General features: G+C 49.6%; 1 protein-coding gene across 1 annotated transcript in view; it reads left to right on the top strand.

The window, feature by feature from the left end:
- The window catches only part of ALOX5 (arachidonate 5-lipoxygenase), a 43,474-nt gene that overhangs the window by 9,455 nt on the left and 15,157 nt on the right, over positions 1 to 18,862 (top strand). Inside the window, exons 4-5 of the mRNA XM_029920052.1 lie at positions 7,379 to 7,556; positions 18,748 to 18,854. Of these exons, the coding sequence (XP_029775912.1) occupies positions 7,379 to 7,556; positions 18,748 to 18,854 (285 nt within the window). The remainder of the gene's footprint in view (positions 1 to 7,378; positions 7,557 to 18,747; positions 18,855 to 18,862) is intronic.

Raw genomic sequence — 18,862 nt, 5'->3', positions numbered from 1 at the left:
GGATATATAAAGAGCTCTTACAAATCAATAATAAAGACAATCCCATTTAAAAATGGAGAAGGATGTGAATAGACATTTTTCCAAGGAAGATATAGAAATGATCAGTAAGTACATGAAAAGATGTTTGACATCATTATTCATTAGGGAAATGCAAATCATTACCACTTCACATTTCCTGTGAAAGTCAGATAATAACAAGAGTTGTGAGGATGTGGGGAAATCAGAACCTTTGTACACTCCTGGTAGAAATCCAAAGTGGTACAGCTGCTTTGGAAGACAGTCTAGTAGTTACTCAATTTATTAAATCAAGAGTTACCATATAATGCAGCAATTCCACATCTATGCATATTACCTAAGAAAATGAAAACACATGTCCACACACAAACTTGTATATGAAGGTTTACATTATCCATAATAACCAAAGGTGAACCCAGATGTCCATTAACTGATGAATCTGTAAATAAAATGTGGTATGTCTATACAAGAAATCTATTTTGGCCATAGGAAAGCAAATAAACACTTCTCCAGAGGAAAATATATGGCCAATAAGCATTTAAAGGGTACTCAACATCATTAATCATCAGAAAAGTGCAAATCAAAATCACAGTGGGGTACCACATCACACCCACTAGGATGACTAGGTAACAAGTGCTACCAAGGATGTGGAGAAACTAGAGCCCTCAAACATTGCTGGCAGAATGTAAAATGGTACAGCCACCTTGAAAAACAGTTTAGCAGTTTCTCAAATCATTTTTTAATTTTTTTTATTTTTTAGAGACAGAGGAGGAAGCCAGGTGAGTGGGGCAGAGCGGGGGAGAGAGAATCTTAAGCAGGCTCCACACTCAGCACAGAACCCGACATGGCACTCAATCCCACGACCTGAGCCAAAATCAAGAGTCAGATGCCCAACCAAATGAGCCACCCAGTTGCCCCCACAGCTTCTCAAATATTAAACAGACTTCCTATTGGCAGTTCTGTCCCTTTTTTCTTTTTGTGTATCGTGGCTACACAAGAGTTATGAAAATAGGTGTCTACACACACATACACACACAAACTTGTATATAAGTATTCATAACAACATTATAATAGCCCAAAGGTGGAAACAACCTAAATTCAGTTACCTGATGAATGGATAAACAAAATGTGGTATATTCATGTAATGAAATGTTACTTGGCATTAAAAAAGAATGAACTATGGGTACATACTAAAGCATGGATGAACCTCAAAAACATTATGCTAAATAGCAAAGTCATTTACAAAAGACCACATATTGTGTGATTAAATTTTATGAAATTTCTAGAACAGGCAAATCTGTGGACACAGATTAGTAGATTATTGGCTGCCAGGACTGGAAGTTGGGGATGGGGCATGGAGAGTGACTATTAATGGGCACAAGGTTTCTTTTTGGGGTGAAAATATCCCCAAATTAGATTTTGGTGAAGCTTGCATAATTCTGTAAGTATACTAAAAGACTTTTAATTGGATACTTTTAAAGGGTGTGTTTTTTTTGTACGTAAATCACATCTCAATATAACTGTTTTGGAAATAACACATGATCTAGAGCACTCCTCTGGAAAATGGTGGTCAGTGGGCTGTTTCCAGCCTATAAATTTGTTTTGTGGTCGTTGTGGAGTTCTGAGTAAACAGGGCTTTTATTCTCCCAAGTTTCCTCAGTCCAACACTTGTCTACTGTCTGTATCAAGGCATCTTTCATGTCCTACTTTGGCCGTTGGAGACATTTGAGTGTGTGACTCCTTCCGAGGAAGAGGACGGGATGGAATCATACTAAACAGTCAACTTGGTTACCTGGGCTGTGGAGAGGCTCTTGGGGAGTGATGACCGTGACACCTTTCCACATGTTTCTCTATAGTATAACTTCCTACAGAGAATACGTCATATGTAAGGCTTTTTTAATCCAATAAAGCAAAAGAAGGGTAATCAATGACACGCTGCTACGCAGAGCAACATAGACAAACCTCACAAGTACAGTGTTGGATACCGGAAGCCGGGCACGTGTCAGCTGATCCATAGAGTTTGGAAGTCTGTTGTTTAGGGAAAGTAACATAGCAGGGGAACAATACACAATAGCAAGGAAATGATTCTCATAAGAGGGAGGATGGTGATTGGGGGAGGTGGCGTGGGAAGCAGGTGCAGTGTGGGGGTACTGGTAACATTCTGATTCTTGATATGGATGTTGGTTATACAGGTGTTTTGTGCATTTTTCTCCATGTGTGCATACATATCCACACATAGATACATGTATTTATATATTTGATTTCACAATAAAATTTTTACATGTCTTTATATCATGTGAAGGAGGGTAATCTGATTATACTTGAGTAATGTTAAAAATTTATGAATTTGGTTAATTTTAAAACTTTTGTGTGTAAGCCCCTCGGCTCAGACACCATATGATGCATTCTGGGACTTTTGTGTTTGGTGTCATGCACAAGGCATTGGCTAAAAGTTCTGCGCCACCATTCCCATCTTAAAGCATTGTTATTTCTGAGCTCCTTCCTCAGTTTTCCTCCCCACTTCAGCCACCTGTGTCAAAGCATTCCATGTACTCTTGGACTTGTGGAAGGAAGGAATCCTAGTTTGCAGTGACATTAAACAGCTCTCATAGAATCAGGCTAGTTTATGTCCTGTTAGGTGAGTAGACAGGAAGTTTTATCAGTTCCACTGTAATTCAGACTAAGATGTTAATGGCAGATAAATTAGTCTTACAGGCATGTTGTCTTAACATGGTATTTTCTAAAGTGTGCCCTGGAGCGGTGGCCGCATAACTTTCTCCCTGTGGTAAGACAAGTTTGAGAAACTGTTTAGCACGTCCTCCTGGAGGCTCCCAATGCACATAAGCACTGAGAATTCTGAGAAGTTCTGTGATAGTGGACTATGGTTAATTCTTTTCACCCAGTGTTTCCCAAGAGAATTGGATGTATAATTCTTAATGTCTCGCAGAAGAAGTACTCTGTGCACCCTTTGGAAAATACCCCTTACTAGGGAGCAGTGATTCAGTGGTGTGTTTGTTTCACAGGGCGGGCTTTGACAGGGTCTAGGGAGATGGGGCCAAGGGCTTTTCCGGTGAAATAGTTATCTTCGTAGATCTAATCGTCATTGTTTCTTCCTCCTTCCACTCATCTGTCCTCTTCAGACGCCCTCCTCTACTTCCGTTCAGGAAACACTAAACTTTGCACTGTCTGCATAATCTAGGAGTTCCTCTTTCACACGAACTCTCAGGCTTCCAGATGAGAGTTTGGAAGTAAAGTAAGAATCATCTCCAATCTGTTAGGAAGCCGCAGATCCAGCTGACCCTCGTCCCTCCGTGAGCCTGGGAGGGGAGTGGAGAAGCCCACGCAGGTCATAGCGCACTGACCCCGTTCTCACCGTGACTGTGTGCACCTGGCTGGTGTGCGCGCACAGAGCGGCGTATAGTGCCGCAGCTTGTAACCTACAGTATGTAGTCATTTTGCGACTTGCTTCGTTTTGCTCATTATATGTTTTGAAGGGCAGCCAGTTGGCAGAGAGAGGTGTCGTGCATTCACTTAGCTTCGGTATAGCACAGCACTGTATGAACAGACCACCAGACTCACCCACTCCCCTGCTGATGGACGTGTGGACCGTCTTTAATTTCTGGCTGTCACAAGCCACACCAGACTGAGCTTTCTCACCTGTGCTCTCACAGAAGTTTCTCCAGGGAGCAGTCCTAGAAGTAGACCAGCAGGATAGCAGACCACGTTATGAGTTTTCTAGATACTGCCACTGGTTTCCGAAGGGCTTCTGCCGGTGTGCACCCGCGGCAGCTATTTCTCAGGGCTGTAGTTTCCCTTCATCATTGACACACTTCGCACCTTGAGACATTCTCACTGGTGTCAGTCTGATGTGTCTGAAATCGTATCTCTCTGATTTCCTCATTCTTAAATTGCCACATGTTTCTCACTGTATGTGAATTCAACCATCCCCCTCTTGTTTGTTTCCCGTCTGTGTGCGTGTTTGTGTCTGGCATTACCAGCAGTATGGCAAGAAGCAATCTTGTACAAGCAGCTCCCATGTCCTGGTGGTTTCATTACTGTCCGATTAATTTCCAGAACCCACGTTGCTGGGTCAAATTAGCAACGTCAAAAAGAATAGTTAAAAAATTTTTTTGATTGAAAAAATACTAACGAAAACCCTTTCCCACAATGTTATAGTAATTTTCGGGCAGTTTTCCAGTTGTGTATGTATATATATGTGATACCTAATCATGTCAATGATTTATATTTTTGACAACCAAAAAACCCCTAAATTGGACCCTATTGTTGTTTTGGCGAGCTATGCCTCTATGCATCGCCTCTTCTTTGAATTGCCTGTTTATATGCTCTATTTTTCTGTGTCCTTGTTATTATTAATCTAAAGGAGCTCTTTGTGGGTGAGGATAGCACCTTTTTGTTACAAGTATGGTATACGTCATTTGTCTACTGTTGCTTGTCACAGATTTCAGTTCATTGTTTTCTTAGCTATATGTATTGGTTTTCCTTTACAACGTTTGGGCTTCCTGCCTTCCACAAGAAGGTCCTCCCCACCTCAGTGTTACATAAATATACCTACATTTTTGTCTAACCTGTACAATTTAGTTTTTAACATCGGGCTTTTAATTCACCTGCCATGCATTTTTATACATGCGGTGAAGTAGGAGTCCAGCAGCGCCAGTATCACTTATTACATAACGCACCCCCTCCTCCTCCTGCCCGGGGATGGTGCCCACAGCACACAGAGCTGGCACAGCCTGGTGGCATGCGCATGGGCTCTGAAGCCAGTTTCCGAGCTCTGCTCCCACTTACTCCATGTCCTATGAACGTTGTTTTATCTCCGTGTGCCTCCTTCCTCCTCTCCTTCCCTCCCCCTCCTCCTCCCTCTCCTCTCTCCCCTTCTCCTGCCTCTCTCTTCCCCTTCCTCTCCCCTCCCTTCCCTCTCCCCTTCCCTTTTCTTTTTCCTTCCCTTCTCTTTTCCTTTCCTCCTTCCCTCCCTCCTCCATCCTCTCCCTCCATCCCTCTCCCCTTCCCTACTTTCTCTGTCTCCCTCCGTCTCTTTTTCTCCCCCTACCCCCACAGTCTCTCTCTTTGACATTTTAACATTTAATCATATATATCTTTACATGCCCTTGTCCTTTTTTTTTTTCTCCTACCTAGGACTTACTCAGCAAGTTGAGGTCTTTTCAACTTAAGAAAGTTTTTCTCTTATTTCTTGATTTTTACTTCTCCATATATTCCTTTCTTTCCTTTTGGACTTTCTAGTCTCTGCATATTAAGTCTTCTGTGTCTGCCTTTCAAATGTCTCTTGTGTTTTCTTTTTAAGTTTTTATTTTAATTGAGTTCGTTAACATACAGTGTCATATTCGTTGGAGGTTTGCGTATTCAGCATTCCACACAACGCCTGGTGCTCATCCCAACAAGTGCCCTCCTTAATCCCCATCATGGCTTCCATTTCTTTGTGGTTTTGCTCTGTATTTGTGTTATGTTTTCTTCCATTTTGTACAGAGCAGTGCCTGGCATGTGACATGCTCAGCAATTAGTTACTGAATGAATACATTTTGTGCAGGAAACAAATTAGATTTCACAGTGGCTATTCTCTTTTCCCATTTCTCTGTTGAATTTTCAATTCAGAAATCATGTTTTGTGGCTGCAGAAAGTCTTTTCAGGGGCACCTGGCTGGCTCAGTCAGTAGAGCATCTGCCTCTTGATCTAGGATTGTGAGTTCAAGACCCACACTGGACATGGAGCCTACTTTAAGAAAGAAAGAAAAAAAAAAAGAAAGTCTTTTTACGTTCTACTTGTATCTTGTTAACACTTCTCTTTTTTTTTTAAAGAAATTAAATGTCTTTTTTGCTTCTTTGTTTCTACTGCCTGATGTGTTCAACTCCCTATGGAGTGCCATTTTTTCTTTACCTATTTATCTATGGCACGAAGATCTTTGGCCCCTGTGCAGGTCAGCCTGTCAACCGTCTCAGGCAGCAGTGACCTGCAGTGAAGGGACACAGGCATCTGGTGGAGAGTTGGGAAACCATCCAGTCTCCAGGCCCTGAGAGCCCCTAGTCTCTGGACCACCAAACACGGACACTTCCACCCATTAGTGCTGCAACCTTCAGGAGGTGGGGGGGGATAGCAGTGGGGCAGGATGTTCCCAAAAAATCAATTTTCTAAAACAAAGGAGGGAAAATCAGCAGATTAGTTGACATTGTACACTTGTCTACATTCTATCAGCACTGGTGTTAATACAAACAACGAATATAGAAGATTTTCTTAAAGTCCAGGAAAATGCAATACTGGAACTAAACCAACAGTGAGAAATGACAGTGCTACACAACAGAAAATGATTTTCAAAATGCATTTGCTCCGGGTGATCATATCTAGTTCCTGTTTACCTCTCGTGGTCCCAATGGGAGTCTTACTGGAGCAACAGGACAGCACAAAAAAAAATGTGGGGAGTTTTGTGACAGTAATAGCACAAGATGATATTCAAGGGACTCCAGACTTTTTCATGACCTCAACTCTCAGTGCTTTACTTTCCTGTTGTAAAAAAAGATTTTAGAAAAGGAGAATTAGGAATACAAGTGAAAAAGATGTTAACCCAGAATGTAAATTTTGATTTTTAAATAAAGACAAGATCATTCTCCCTGCCCTAAAGGAAGAGACAGTTTTAATTAGTCTTAGTTTTGGGGTAAATAAAGAAAAAAACAGCAAAATTTAAAAAACAAATTGTAAGTGCCCTAAGCTGCCGGGTAAGTTTCAAGGACACCAGTATCTGAAAATGCGAGCTGGATACAATGCATGTCCTATCTTGGGGGGAAAGCTACTTTGATTGTAACAGTCACTAACCTGCCACCTGGCAGCTGTCTGTTCCTGAAGGTCCTCATTTTAACCCCCGTGCAGCCCCGGGCACCCTACTTGGAAGGCATGCCCACTGTCCCCTTTCCCCAGCCACCACACACATACAGGGAGTGTTGGCCGACCTGGCAGGACACTGGCTGTCCAGTTCAGCATGGAAGTGGAGTAGCCTCAACCACTTCTACCTCCAGTGACCGACGAGGCCGCGCTGTGCCGGAGGGGACAGGCAGATGAGCGTCCCATCAATGCAATGAGGTCTTCGGATGCTTCCTTCTCAACTTCCTTTTATGCAGTGGTGCACACCCACCATTCACTCGCTAGTCCTCTGCTGTGGCCCGGTCTCAGGTTCAGGGGGCCTCAGACTCCTGTTCCGAAGGGCAGGGCACAGCTTAAGCGGGCTACCGCCAGACCCTGGGAGGGGTCCCAGTGCATCATAGGATGCACACTCATCGGCCTGACGGAGGGCACATCTTCAGACCACAGAGGCAGCCTTTAGTCTGAGGGGTTGTCTGAGGGGCCAACCCAGAGGCCAGGCATTTGACACAGTGTTCTTCTTTTTATTCATGCAGATGGATGGAGTGGAACCCTGGCTTCCCCTTGAGTATTGATGCCAAATACCACAAGGATTTACCCCGAGACATCCAGTTTGATAGTGAGAAGGGTGTGGACTTCGTTCTGAACTACTCCAAAGCGTGAGTTCCCAAGAACCTAAGGATGCTGGGCAGCCCTTCCAGGGGCCGGGGCCAAGGGTGGAACCCTCACTTCTTTGTTGTGGGAGCTTTGGGCTGGGGAGCAGCTCAGCTGGTCTTCCCACATCACTTGTATCTTGGCCACAGTGGATCTCCGAAACGCAACCAATGTGTAGCTTTGTATTTAAACAAAGTTCTAACCTGGATGGCTCCAGACACCAAACATAGCTCTGTTGTCAGCCCAGGGTAGAGGTCTTTACCTGGAGTGCCCATCCGCACCCACATCTCATCCCCCCATAGCCGATTCAAGGTTGGAGAGGGTCCACGCTGTCCCCTGGCTAGCGGGGCTCCACAGTAACGACGGCCACCATGCCTGCACTGACACAGACACCCATCCCCAGGTTGTCTGTCACAACAGCCCCATGAGGGAGGCACGATCATCCTCACTTCGCAGTTGAAGAATCTTAGGAACAAGGAAGTCACGTACCTTGCCCAATGGCCCCTGCTAGTAAATGGCAGAGATTCAAGTTCTGTGCTCCTTCTTTGCCACTGAATTACCACAGGGCTTGTAAAGTATGCTGAACCCTGAAACTTCTTGGGTGCTTGTTAAAAACCAGAAGCCCCAGACCCATCCTGGGGCTAGGGGAGGGGACTTCGAAGTTGTACTTTGAACTCTGGGAGTTCCCACAATCATACAGATCTAGAAAACTCTACATCCGTGGTTCTGCCACCTGATGGGGACTTAGAACGCCCTGAGAGGCTTGAGCACTTCTTGGCGCCAAGTCAACCCCACAGCCAGGATGAGAGTCTCCTGGGGTGGGGCCCTGGCCTCAGGTAGCCATATCCTGGGGCCATGTTTGCTCAGTGCCTAGCTGCTCCCCTTGAGGAGGGCACCTCTGGTCAGACTTCTGAAAGGAAAGCACAAGAGACCACACACTCAGGGCTGTGCCAAGGCCTCCTCTGGACATTTTGGAAGAACTCTACACACACACACACAGCCTCACAATCAGCCTCTGTAGGGAATTGCCTCACATTGGCAAGGCCGTATGCATTGGTCTCCCTCAGGCTGCCTGACAGGGAGCAAGTAGTAGGGGCCTAACACTTATCAAGCCTCTGCTGAGGGCCAGGCTCGTAGGTGTAGACATTTTCTACTAGAATCATCTATTTTGACTTTCACAACCACCTTGGGAGGTAGATACTGTTCTTCAATGGTTCTAGGCAAATCAGCTGGGACCAGGTCAAGGAATTTGCCTAAAGTCATTCAGGAAGAAATGGTCCAAACCTGAATTTACATTCGGATCTCTTTGGGTCCAAAGCTGGGGATTTTTCCCTCTGCTACAGATGGGATCACCTGGACAGAAAAATTAAAACCAAATATCTGGATTAGTAATGTACTGGTACCCAACATCTGGCTCCCTAGAAACATCAGGACAATTAAATAGCTCATTTCCCACCCAGGGATCCCCAAAGGTATGTGGCTTTGGTAGGGCAGAGCCCTGACCAGGATGGTGCAAGCAGGACAGAAACCCCTTCTGAGAGGGGCAGTTTGCAGAGAAAATGATAAGGAGAGAGGCGGCAAGGTCAGAGGAGAAGATACTGCCTTCGGAATCATGCCCCCTCTGCTTGGTGATGGTGAAGGGAGGGATGGTGGAGGGATGGGGGGTGGATGGATAGTAGAGGGATGGACAGATGGGTGAGTGGTGGGTAGAGGAGTGGATGGAAGGAGGGAGGGAGGGAGAGGGGAAGGCAGATGGTGGAGGGATGGAGGGCATGTGGAGGAGGAGTATGCGGATAGTGGACGGTGGGCAGATGGGTGGTGAGCAGGTGGATGGATGGTGGAGTGAAGGCCAGGCTGTGTCTTTCTTATGTCTGCTCAGTGTTCCTGGGATGGATTGTCATCTTTGTACCTCCCGAGCCTAGCACAGCAGCTGCTATGGAACAGGTGCTCAGTAAACTGTCCAAATGAATTGAGTCTGACCCCACTGGCCTGTCAGGGGCCTTTGTTACCACCTCATGGGCCCTCACTTCTCTCTCTCTCTCTCTGCCTCTTGTCCTTTCTTTCTTTCTCTGTCTCTGTCTCTCTCTGTTTCTCTGCCTACCTGCTTCTGTCTCTCTCTCTTTCTCTCTAACACACGCGCGCGCACACACACACACCTTTCTTCTGTCACGTGTCCCCGTCAGGGCTAACAGCTTCCTAGATGTGTGTTTATTATTACATCCCATGCTGCCTCGGCCCAGCATGCCCTGCCTGGGCTGTTGGACCAGCGTGTAGCCCACTTCTGCCCGTATTTTAGAAGCTCCCGGGGAGATTCCAGCATCAGTCAGGGTTGAAACCACTGGCCTCATCCCCCACTTGGTTGCATGTGGGGTCACGTCTGTATCCTGGGGTGTCAGTGCATCACCTTCCCTCCCAGCCTGGGACATTCGGGAACATCCTTCTACCTGCCTCCCCAGGACCCATCCACACAGCAATTGGAAGTTCAGTCTCAAGCACACATATAGTTTTTTGGAGGCTTCTTCTATAAAGGCAAATATAATTCTTTTACTCCTCCATCTAAACTCCTGCAGGAATCACCCCAACTCCAGGGGAGAGCCCATGGATCTCTGCCCGGCCCCCCTGCCCTCGCTCTTGCCTGCAGATGCCCGGGACACTTTAGCCACGTGCACCCAGCACTAGTTTGCAGGGCATCTTCATGCCCGTGTCTTTGCATGGGCTTTTTCCTCTACCTCAAACACCACCCTTCCTTTCTTGGCCTGGAGAAACCCAACTCACCATTTTTTAGGACCTGCCTGAGGTGACCCTTCTCCAAGAAGCTCCTAGAAGCCCCTAGGCCTGAGGGAGGTCTCCTCCCCTGTGCTCCCCAGTACTGGCTACACAAACCACCATTTCTCCAATGACACCTTAACCCACCTTTCTCCACATCTGCCATGTAACTTGGCCCCTTGAGCTATGGACTTGGCAGGAACGTAGCTAAGAAATCTTGAGCTGGGCCCTCAGCCCCTCCTGGCACAGCACAGCAGGGGGCATCAGCTACTCCTGTTGGCTAAGGACCATTCGGTTCTATCAAGGAGGTAACAGATGTGCTCCCTGCATTTGAGGGGAGCACAGCCTGAGCCAAGGGGACTAGACCTTAGGGAGGTTGCTCAAAGCACCCCCCGACCCCAGGGAGATGAGGGGCACATGGGAGAGGGCCCTCGGCCAGTGGAAGGTGATGTTAGGGAAGCTAACTTCTCTGTGCCTCAGTGTCTCATCTGAAGAATGAGACCACAGCTCCTACTTGGGGTCATTGTGAAAATATAATGGGGCCGCATGTGTCAACCCTGCACAGAGAAGTTTCTCCCTAAAAACGGCATTAATTGCCATCCAGTTTTGGCAGTGGGGTCAGACCAGCCAGGACCAACTTAGTCATCACACCCTTGCCAAGCACCTGTCCTCAGATCGGCTTCTGCCCTCAAGGACTCCTAGAGGGGCCGTCACTCTGTCTGGTGGTACCTTGTCATGGAGTCCAGGAAGGCTTCCGGCCAGGCACACACAGGCAGGGGCCGGAAGCCCGGAAGCTTGGGGCAGGGAGGCTCTGGCAGGCTGCCAAGGGCAAAGGTCAGCTGTGGCTGGGCCTGCACACAGAACCAAGCCCCTTGTGACATTTCCTGGGGGCATCAAAAGAGGAGCAGCTCGGGTGTTTACTCACGGTTTGCAGCCTGGAACTCGATTGCAGGAGGCCGGCAGGCTGATAAGGGAATGTCTTTCAAGGAAATTGAGAAAGAGAGCTTCCTTCTTAGTAAGGTAGAACAGTGCAGAAATACGACTGAGCTTTGGGAGAGGTGACCAGCCGCATGCCAAGACCAAGGTGCTGGACCCTTACCCACCGAGCATTTGCCATCAGGTGACATCAGGTGGAGACAGCTCCTTGAAAGAGTGTCCTTCTCCCCAGAGTCCCAGGGGCACTTCACTGTACCCACAGACATCTCCCTGGGGTGGGGGGGGGCAGCACTGTCACACCCTGCGTGGACTGCTCTGGGCCCACATCTTCAGTGCTCAGTGAGAAACGAGAGAGACCCCAGAGAAGTCAGAGCCGCCTTGCAGAAGCTTGGCTCAGCAGCCTTTGAGGGTCAGACGAGAGAGCCCAGAGGTGGGAAGGGGCTGCCTGAAGCCAGGGAGTGGGAGAGGAGGGCAGAATGCAGGATGTGGTGCGGATAGACCCGGATCCAGTTGGAATTCAGGTCAAAATGGGGAGAGACTGAGGGCGGAACCCAAGGCATCCTTGATGTGTGTATCTGGCTTGCTGGGAAAATGGAGTGATCATTTCCCCACCCCACCCCACCCCCCTACAAAGGGAAGCTGATGAGGGGGTGGGGGCGCCTGGGTGGCTCAGTGGGTTGAGCAACCAACTTCAGCTCAGGTCATGTCATAGTTCATGAGTTTGAGCCCCTTGTCAGGCTCTGAGCTGGCTGTGCAGAGCCTGCTTGGGAATCTTCTCTCTCTCTCTGTCCTTCCCCTACTTGTGCTTTCTCTCTCAAAATAAATAAATAAACTTTAAAAAAAGGGGGGGGTGAAGCTGAGGAAGAAGTAGAGGGTAGATGAATACAGTTTGGGGGCACTGCTGAGGTTGAAAGCCCTGTGCAGTCTCTGGAGGTGCCGTCCAGGCTCAGGGCCAAGGGCCAGAGGCTTTGTGCTGGGCAGGGGCGGGGGAGTGTGGTCTGACGGCCATAACCCATTACCCTCCTGCTCCAGCCCCCGAGGCAAGTCTCTGCTGCTTGTTTAGAGACCAGTCAAAATCACGTGTAAGGCAGCTCCTTTGAAGGGAGGTGGTGTGAAGAGAAGGAGGGGTCAGGTGTCAGAGATGATCAGGAGCCTAGAAGGGGGAGGGGATGAGAGTGGATGGGGCAGAGTTCCAGCGCAGGAAGGAAGAGGGGAAGCAGGGTGAGGCCTGGGGTGGGGCCGTTCGTTTCTCCAGAAACCAGACTGAGTTCTGTGTAGGAAGAAGACCCCACACCCTCTTGGTGTCGCCCCAGCTCAGAAACAAGTCAGCTCCACGTGACCAAAGCACTCAGAAGATAGCGTTCTTCCTGTTAACTTCACAAATGCTACTCAAAAGCCCCTATCTTGGAAATTTTAAAAGCCATCTCCTCCTTGTAACTGATGTCTATATATCAGTATGTAACTGTATGTCTATATATCAACCCTGCTTGCATCTGTCAGACTTTGTTAGACCGTCAGACATGTGTCCCATTGGAAGATAAATATGTTGGAGAAGTGTCAGGGGGAAAACTCCCACCTAAAAGGTAGACAGACCTGGGACGCCTGGGTGGCTCAGTGGGTTAAGCATTCAACTTTGGCTCAGGTCATGATCTCTTGGTTTGTGAGTTTGAGCCCCGCGTTGGGCTCTGTGCTGACAGCTCAGAGCCTGGAGCCTGCTTCAGATTCTGTGTCACCCCCTCTCTCTGCCCCTCCCCTGCTCATGCTGTCTCTCTCTGTCTCTCCTTAATAAATGAACATCAAAAAAAATTTTTTTAAGGTAGACAGACCGGGGAAGTTTTAATTATATTTGCTAAAGTAGCATTTGTTGTTGTTGTTGTTGTTAAAAATGGACTCAGTCGGTTGAGCATCTGACTTTGGCTCCGGTCATGATCTTGCAGTTCATGAGTTCAAACCGCATACTGGTCTCTCTGCTGTCAGTGCAGAGCCTGCTTTGGATCCTATGTCCCCCTCTGTCTGCCCACCCCCGCCCCGCTTACACTCTCTCAAGAATTAAAAAAAAATGTTTAAGAAAGGATCATAAAAGAAGACGTTACACAAAGCATAAAGTATGGTTTCCCTAAAAAAGGGTTTGTTCTACAGTCAGATTGCTTCGGAAAACCTTGCAATCTCTTTAGCAGTGGTTCTCAAACCATAACTGGCAGCAGAATTCTCTGGGGGGCTTGTTAAAAATCTGGATTTCTGGACACAACCTCCAGGGCTTCTGATTCAGGGGGGCTGATGCTGCAGGCCTGGGGGCCACCCTGAGAACCCCTGCTGTCCAGGACCATAAGGCCTTGAGAAATCCTGGTGTAAGGCAATCTGTTTAAGGTCCCTGTGCTCTCCCAACGCCTCAGACTGGCTGGCCTTTCTGAAAGGGAGGCCCTGCAGAGCAGGTGTCCCACATGGCACAGGAGGGAGGACCTTTTCCCCTTCTCATTTCCTTGCTCCCCTGTGTCCTTCCCAGCACTTTCCTTTAGCTTCACTGGCATTTATGGAGTGCCTACTGTATGCCTGGACCCGGGAACTGTTCTTGATACCCTTAGTTCCTGTCTTTTCTTTTCCTGTTCCCCTCCCCCACGTCTACCTCAAGTCTGCCCTGGGATGAGAAAAAGAAAATGCCAATTCCTGCCATGAAACAAACTCAGTAAAAGAAGGAGCAGTCTTAACTTATTGTGGCTGTTTCTGCAAGGCTCATTCTATCGTAGCTGGGCTCCTCCTAGACACTGGGCAGCGGAGCCCAGCCATCATTGCTGAAGGTGGTAAGGACAAACAGCCAGTGAGGGAAGAGGAGTCCCGACACCTCTCATGCATTCTCGTGCACACAGATCTGTGTGGGACATTGGTAAACAGGGGTTCTGATCAGAGGGTCCGAGTGGGGAGAGAGTCTGCATTCCCAGCAAGCCTGCGTTGCCGGTCCCTGGACCAGACTCAGAGTAGCAAGTGGTTGTACTTTGCTTTCCTGGGGGGAAAATAAATCTATTCATCTATTAAAATTACAGTAACAAGTATCAACCCATCACTTGGTACCCTTTAAAGCAAAAGTTGGCCCTATTTAGAGTCTGGCAGCCAGGGTCGATTGAAACTCTAGCTGTGTCAGCTTGGGAGAGTTATTTCTGTTTCCTCCCTGTAATTTGAGGCTGGTGATGCCGAGCTGCTAGAATTATGAGATTTAAATGAACTCGTATATGCAGTGCCCCCATGGTGGTGTCTGGCATACCACAGGTGAGTTCCCTCGAGTGTCTCCATTCTGGGTGCTAGGGAGGACTTTCTCCTCATTCTTGCACCCAAGGAAGGAGCCCGGCTAGGCAGCTGCCTTCTCACGCACTGCCACTGCACCTTTGCTGGCTCTTCTAGGCTTCCTATACCCCCATTGGAGCAGGACTGGAGGAGCCACTGCTGTTCCTCCTTTGACAAAGGCTTACTGAGCTCCGGGAGGTGGGGCTGGAGATGCATCAAAAGTGGCCTTTTGGTCTAGCTCCAAGAAGCTCACAGTCTAGTGGGGACCAAGTTGTGGACAGTTCATCATAATTGCATGTAGTAGCTATTCCTTAGGAAAGGAGTGCCAGGGAAGCTTGAGGCAGCGGAGGAAGTAACTCTGGGGGGACTGCATTAGAAAGATGCTTCCAAAGAAAAAAAAAGAAAAAAGAAAGATGCTTCCCAAGAGAGAAGATGCCAACCTGGGTTTTGAAGGATGCATGGAAGTTTACTATGCTGACTGGAGGAGTAGAGGGGATGGCATTTTAGGCAGTGAGCGTTCTGGTGAGCCAGGGGGACCAGAGTCGAGGCCCGCGTGGGGATACGGGCCTGAGGCTACCAAGGTCAGAAGGTGGGTAAGGAGCCCAGCCTTCACCTGAGACGGGGAGGCGGGCACAGGAGCATTGTGGCCCAAGAGGCTCAGCATTTTAGTGTCAATAAGAAAGAAGCTGGTTATCAGACGCGCTAGAGAGATCGGCGGAGGTTCAGGCTGTAGAGCCCTTCAGATGCAGCCACTAGGAAGTCACCAGTGTCCTGGATGAGAGCACTTTCAAGGGACAAAGAGGACAGGAAGAAAAGACCAGGAAGGAGGTGAAGATTCTTCCTGTGAATTGGGTGTGAAGGAAGAAAGAAGATGAGTGAATTAGATAGGAAGACCCAGCAGAAGGAAGGTGGTAAAGTGCTGAGCTGCAGACAGGATTTTGGACTTGTCTGCTGACCCCCCAGAATGCCAGTGCCTAAGGCTGCAGCCTCTAATATTAACAGTGAGTGATAATTATGGCACTACTTGAATGTTCATGGAACTCTTTTTATGTACCAGTGTTTTCGGTACATTGTCAGCCATGTGCCCGTTTCATAGAGGAGAAAACTGAGCCACAGCAAGATTAGGGACTTGCCCAGGGCCCCATGGCCGGGAAGTGATGGGGCTGGGACCTTGGGCCAGGCCCTTAACACCCTGTGCTGATACCACCGTCTCAGCTACCATCTGTCAGGGACTCCCGGCCCCATGCAGATTTGTGTCCAATTCCTAGCCCTTGGGTGAGGGGTTCTGAGACCCCCTGGTCTGGCCCCCAACCAGTGCCTGGTAGTCCCCTGTTCATGGACAGTTCCTGATAGAACCCACAGACCTGAGCCTAGCTAGCCTGTGTCCCCACAGCGCACGCCATAGCGTGCCACTCTGCCCGTGGTTAAACCCGGTCCCGCCTGCGGAAAACAAGCTTGCAGCTGAGGTCACGAGAGACGCCCTTCCCACTGAACTTCCAGCCCTGGGCAGTCGTTTCCACGCCGCTTCTAGATAACTCTGGTGACTTGTATCCTCCGGGCCACCTGCTCTGCCTGGGACATGGCCAACCCTCCTCCATAAGCTTTGCCCCCAACTCCAAACAGCAAAACTGTGAAGTGGAAAAATGGGGGAGCCATTAGACGGAAAGGGGCAGAAGAAGAGAGGAGACAAGAGCTCGCTCTCACCTGTCCTGGCTCAGAGCACGCACGGTCTGGCCTGGCCGTGTGACCTTGAACGAGTCAGGTGCCCTCTTTCGGGCAGTTCCTCTTCGAGTACTAATGGACCTTTGAAGCCCCAACATTCCCGTTGTGTATAAGCAGGTGGAAATATTTTGCCTGCAGACAACATGCAAATATTTTCCTCCTAATTCCACTTCTTTCTGAGTCTGTGGCTTCCTCCAAGTACTGCCACACACCCCGTTTTCAGTGCCAACCTTCTGTTTTGAAGCCAAAGAGACCCAGCTGGGGAGACTGAGCTGCGTGGGGCTATGACTCACCCCCGGTTCCTCACAAGGTCCCCCAGGGCGGTGACCGTTGTCCTGGGCACCACCTAGTCCTGGGCGGTGCTGGGGCTGCCAGGATTGTAGAGGCCTGGGAAGGCCTCTCCTCCCTCAGAAATGAGTTCTTTTCCGTCTGCCAGCGGGTGTCGCAGGGACATTTACTCCTCTAGTTTAACAGTGCTTCCTGTCCCCAGAGGCACAGCTGACAGGGGAGGCGGAGGAGGAAGGGGGAACAAGTCTGAAAGACTCTGGGGGGCTGCCTGGTGGCGGTGAGGCACAAAAGCGAGTGTGTAAAATAAACATGTGGGGAAAAGAAGAAACAAAAAAACACAGGCATGTGGGTAACAGCTCCTCCTTCCTGGGGAGCTCCTTCCCTCCTTCCAGAGACTGCAGCCGCTCGTGGCCTGCAGGCAGCCGGCTCGTCCAACTCACAGAGGAGAAGTCAGGGCCCACAGAGGTGACCAGGCCCCTGGGCTCATTCCTGAGCAGTGTGGGCTCCTAGCGTCCCAGGGCGGCATTTGCTAGACTGAGGGGGGTTCCGAAGGAGAGTCCTAAGGGTGTGTCATGTTCTGCCTCGGGTGCCTTTTCCTTGTCTGGCAGGGCCGGGAGGGGCCCCTGAGTGCCCTGCTTATCCTGCATTCAGTCACTCAGACTTGCTGCTCTCATGCATGCTCCCTGCTGCCTCGCCTGGGACAGCCATCTGTCCCCATGAGCCAGGTTCACTCTGGACAAAACACCCAAACCTCAGTCCTTCGATTCTGCCGGCAGAGGTGTGAAGAGGCTTTGGAACTCCTGAACCGCCTGTGACGGCACTCGGGCCCCAGCCAGCACCTCCCCTGTCCCCCTCGTCCCCCAAGTAGTGAGTCAAGGAGGTTCCCTGGGCCTGCACGGGGCAGGGCTGCTGCTTTGGGGAGGGGCTGGCTCTGCTGGTCACGCTTGGGAGGTGGATAGGAAGGGGAGTTACCTGGAGGAGCACCAGCCAGCTTGGTCCCCTGCCCCAGGGATCTGCGCCACCCTGCGCAGTGATCCCTGCTGTCGGAGCCACTGGAGCTCCTGGAGGTCTAGGCTCAGCCCTGAGCCACGCAGACGCGCCCTGGCCTCCAGGTGATTGAGGCAGATGCAGGTATTCGTATTTACTGGACTGAGTCTGCCGTCAGCACTGCAGACACAGCCTCACAGGCAGCCCAGTGTGGGAACGGGGCAGCTTCCCTGAGACAAAGGAGGAGTCGGGGGTACTCCAGGTGAGCCCTCCAGACACACTCAGGCTCAGGAGGTGACAAAAGGGGCACTGGGCATTCCAGGTGAAGGGAACAGTACACACAAAGGCCCCAAGCAAGGACGTACAGAAGGCAGCACAGGTAGGAGGCTTGAACTCTGGAGTTGGGGAGCATTGACAGTGGGGAGGAAACATGATAGCTGCCTGGTGTCCTCAGCGGTGGGTGTGCCAGAGAGAGAAACTGAGGCAGAGTGTGTCCCACAAGCCCTGGCCAGAACTCCCTAGCCTCTGTCCTCCATCTTACTTGAGTTAGTAGGAAAGTCTGGGACACCTGTCTCACTCTCCCCCACCTTTCCCAGGCCCATCCCACAGTTGCCTTCTCCAGCCAGCCCCTGGGATTGCTCAGGCCACTCAGATCTCTCTCTTAAGTACCCACAGCCTGCATTTTGAATTTGTCAAGCTCCTGTCCTGGCTCATTTTGCTATCCTGTGTCACGAGCATTTGGAAAACTATCTCCCTCGGCACTAGGCCGAGCCAGAGTTCACCAGAAAGTAAATGAGGGATACACTCATGGAACCGCTCATCCCCTAAAACCCCAGGAGACTAGGGCGAGCCGCTGCATAGGAGAAAACGGCGCTCTGTGCCCGGAAGCTTCGCACTGAGTGGGGCAATGAGAAGTTTGGTGAATGAATGAGCGAAGCCATGAACGAAAGCAGGCGTCGATGGGATTGGAGGCACTGTGGACGGTTCTCGAGGGCAGCGGCCAGTCTCTTTCACGGGGGAGATGCAGTAGGGACAGCATCAGCATAGGTACCCGTTTCTGTCCTGGTTGCACAAAGCTGCCCCCTCAGAGCTGCCCTGGGCTCAGTTCCTGGTGGCCCCAGAAGTGTCTAGAGGCCTCAGGAGGCCATAGTATGAAGGGGCTTTGCAGAGGGGGGCAAGGCCCCAGTCGGGCGAGTGTGGACGCTGTCTCCTGGTCTGCAGGATGGAGAACCTGTTCATCAACCGCTTCATGCACATGTTCCAGTCTTCCTGGAGCGACTTCGCCGACTTTGAGAAAATCTTCGTCAAGATTAGCAACACTATTTCGGGTGAGTGT

Source organism: Suricata suricatta, chromosome 2, assembly GCF_006229205.1.
Source record: "Suricata suricatta isolate VVHF042 chromosome 2, meerkat_22Aug2017_6uvM2_HiC, whole genome shotgun sequence".
In the NCBI taxonomy this organism is placed as follows: Eukaryota; Metazoa; Chordata; class Mammalia; order Carnivora; family Herpestidae; genus Suricata; species Suricata suricatta.
Note: the sequence above shows the minus strand (reverse complement) of the source record. Positions and strands in the feature narration are given on the sequence as shown.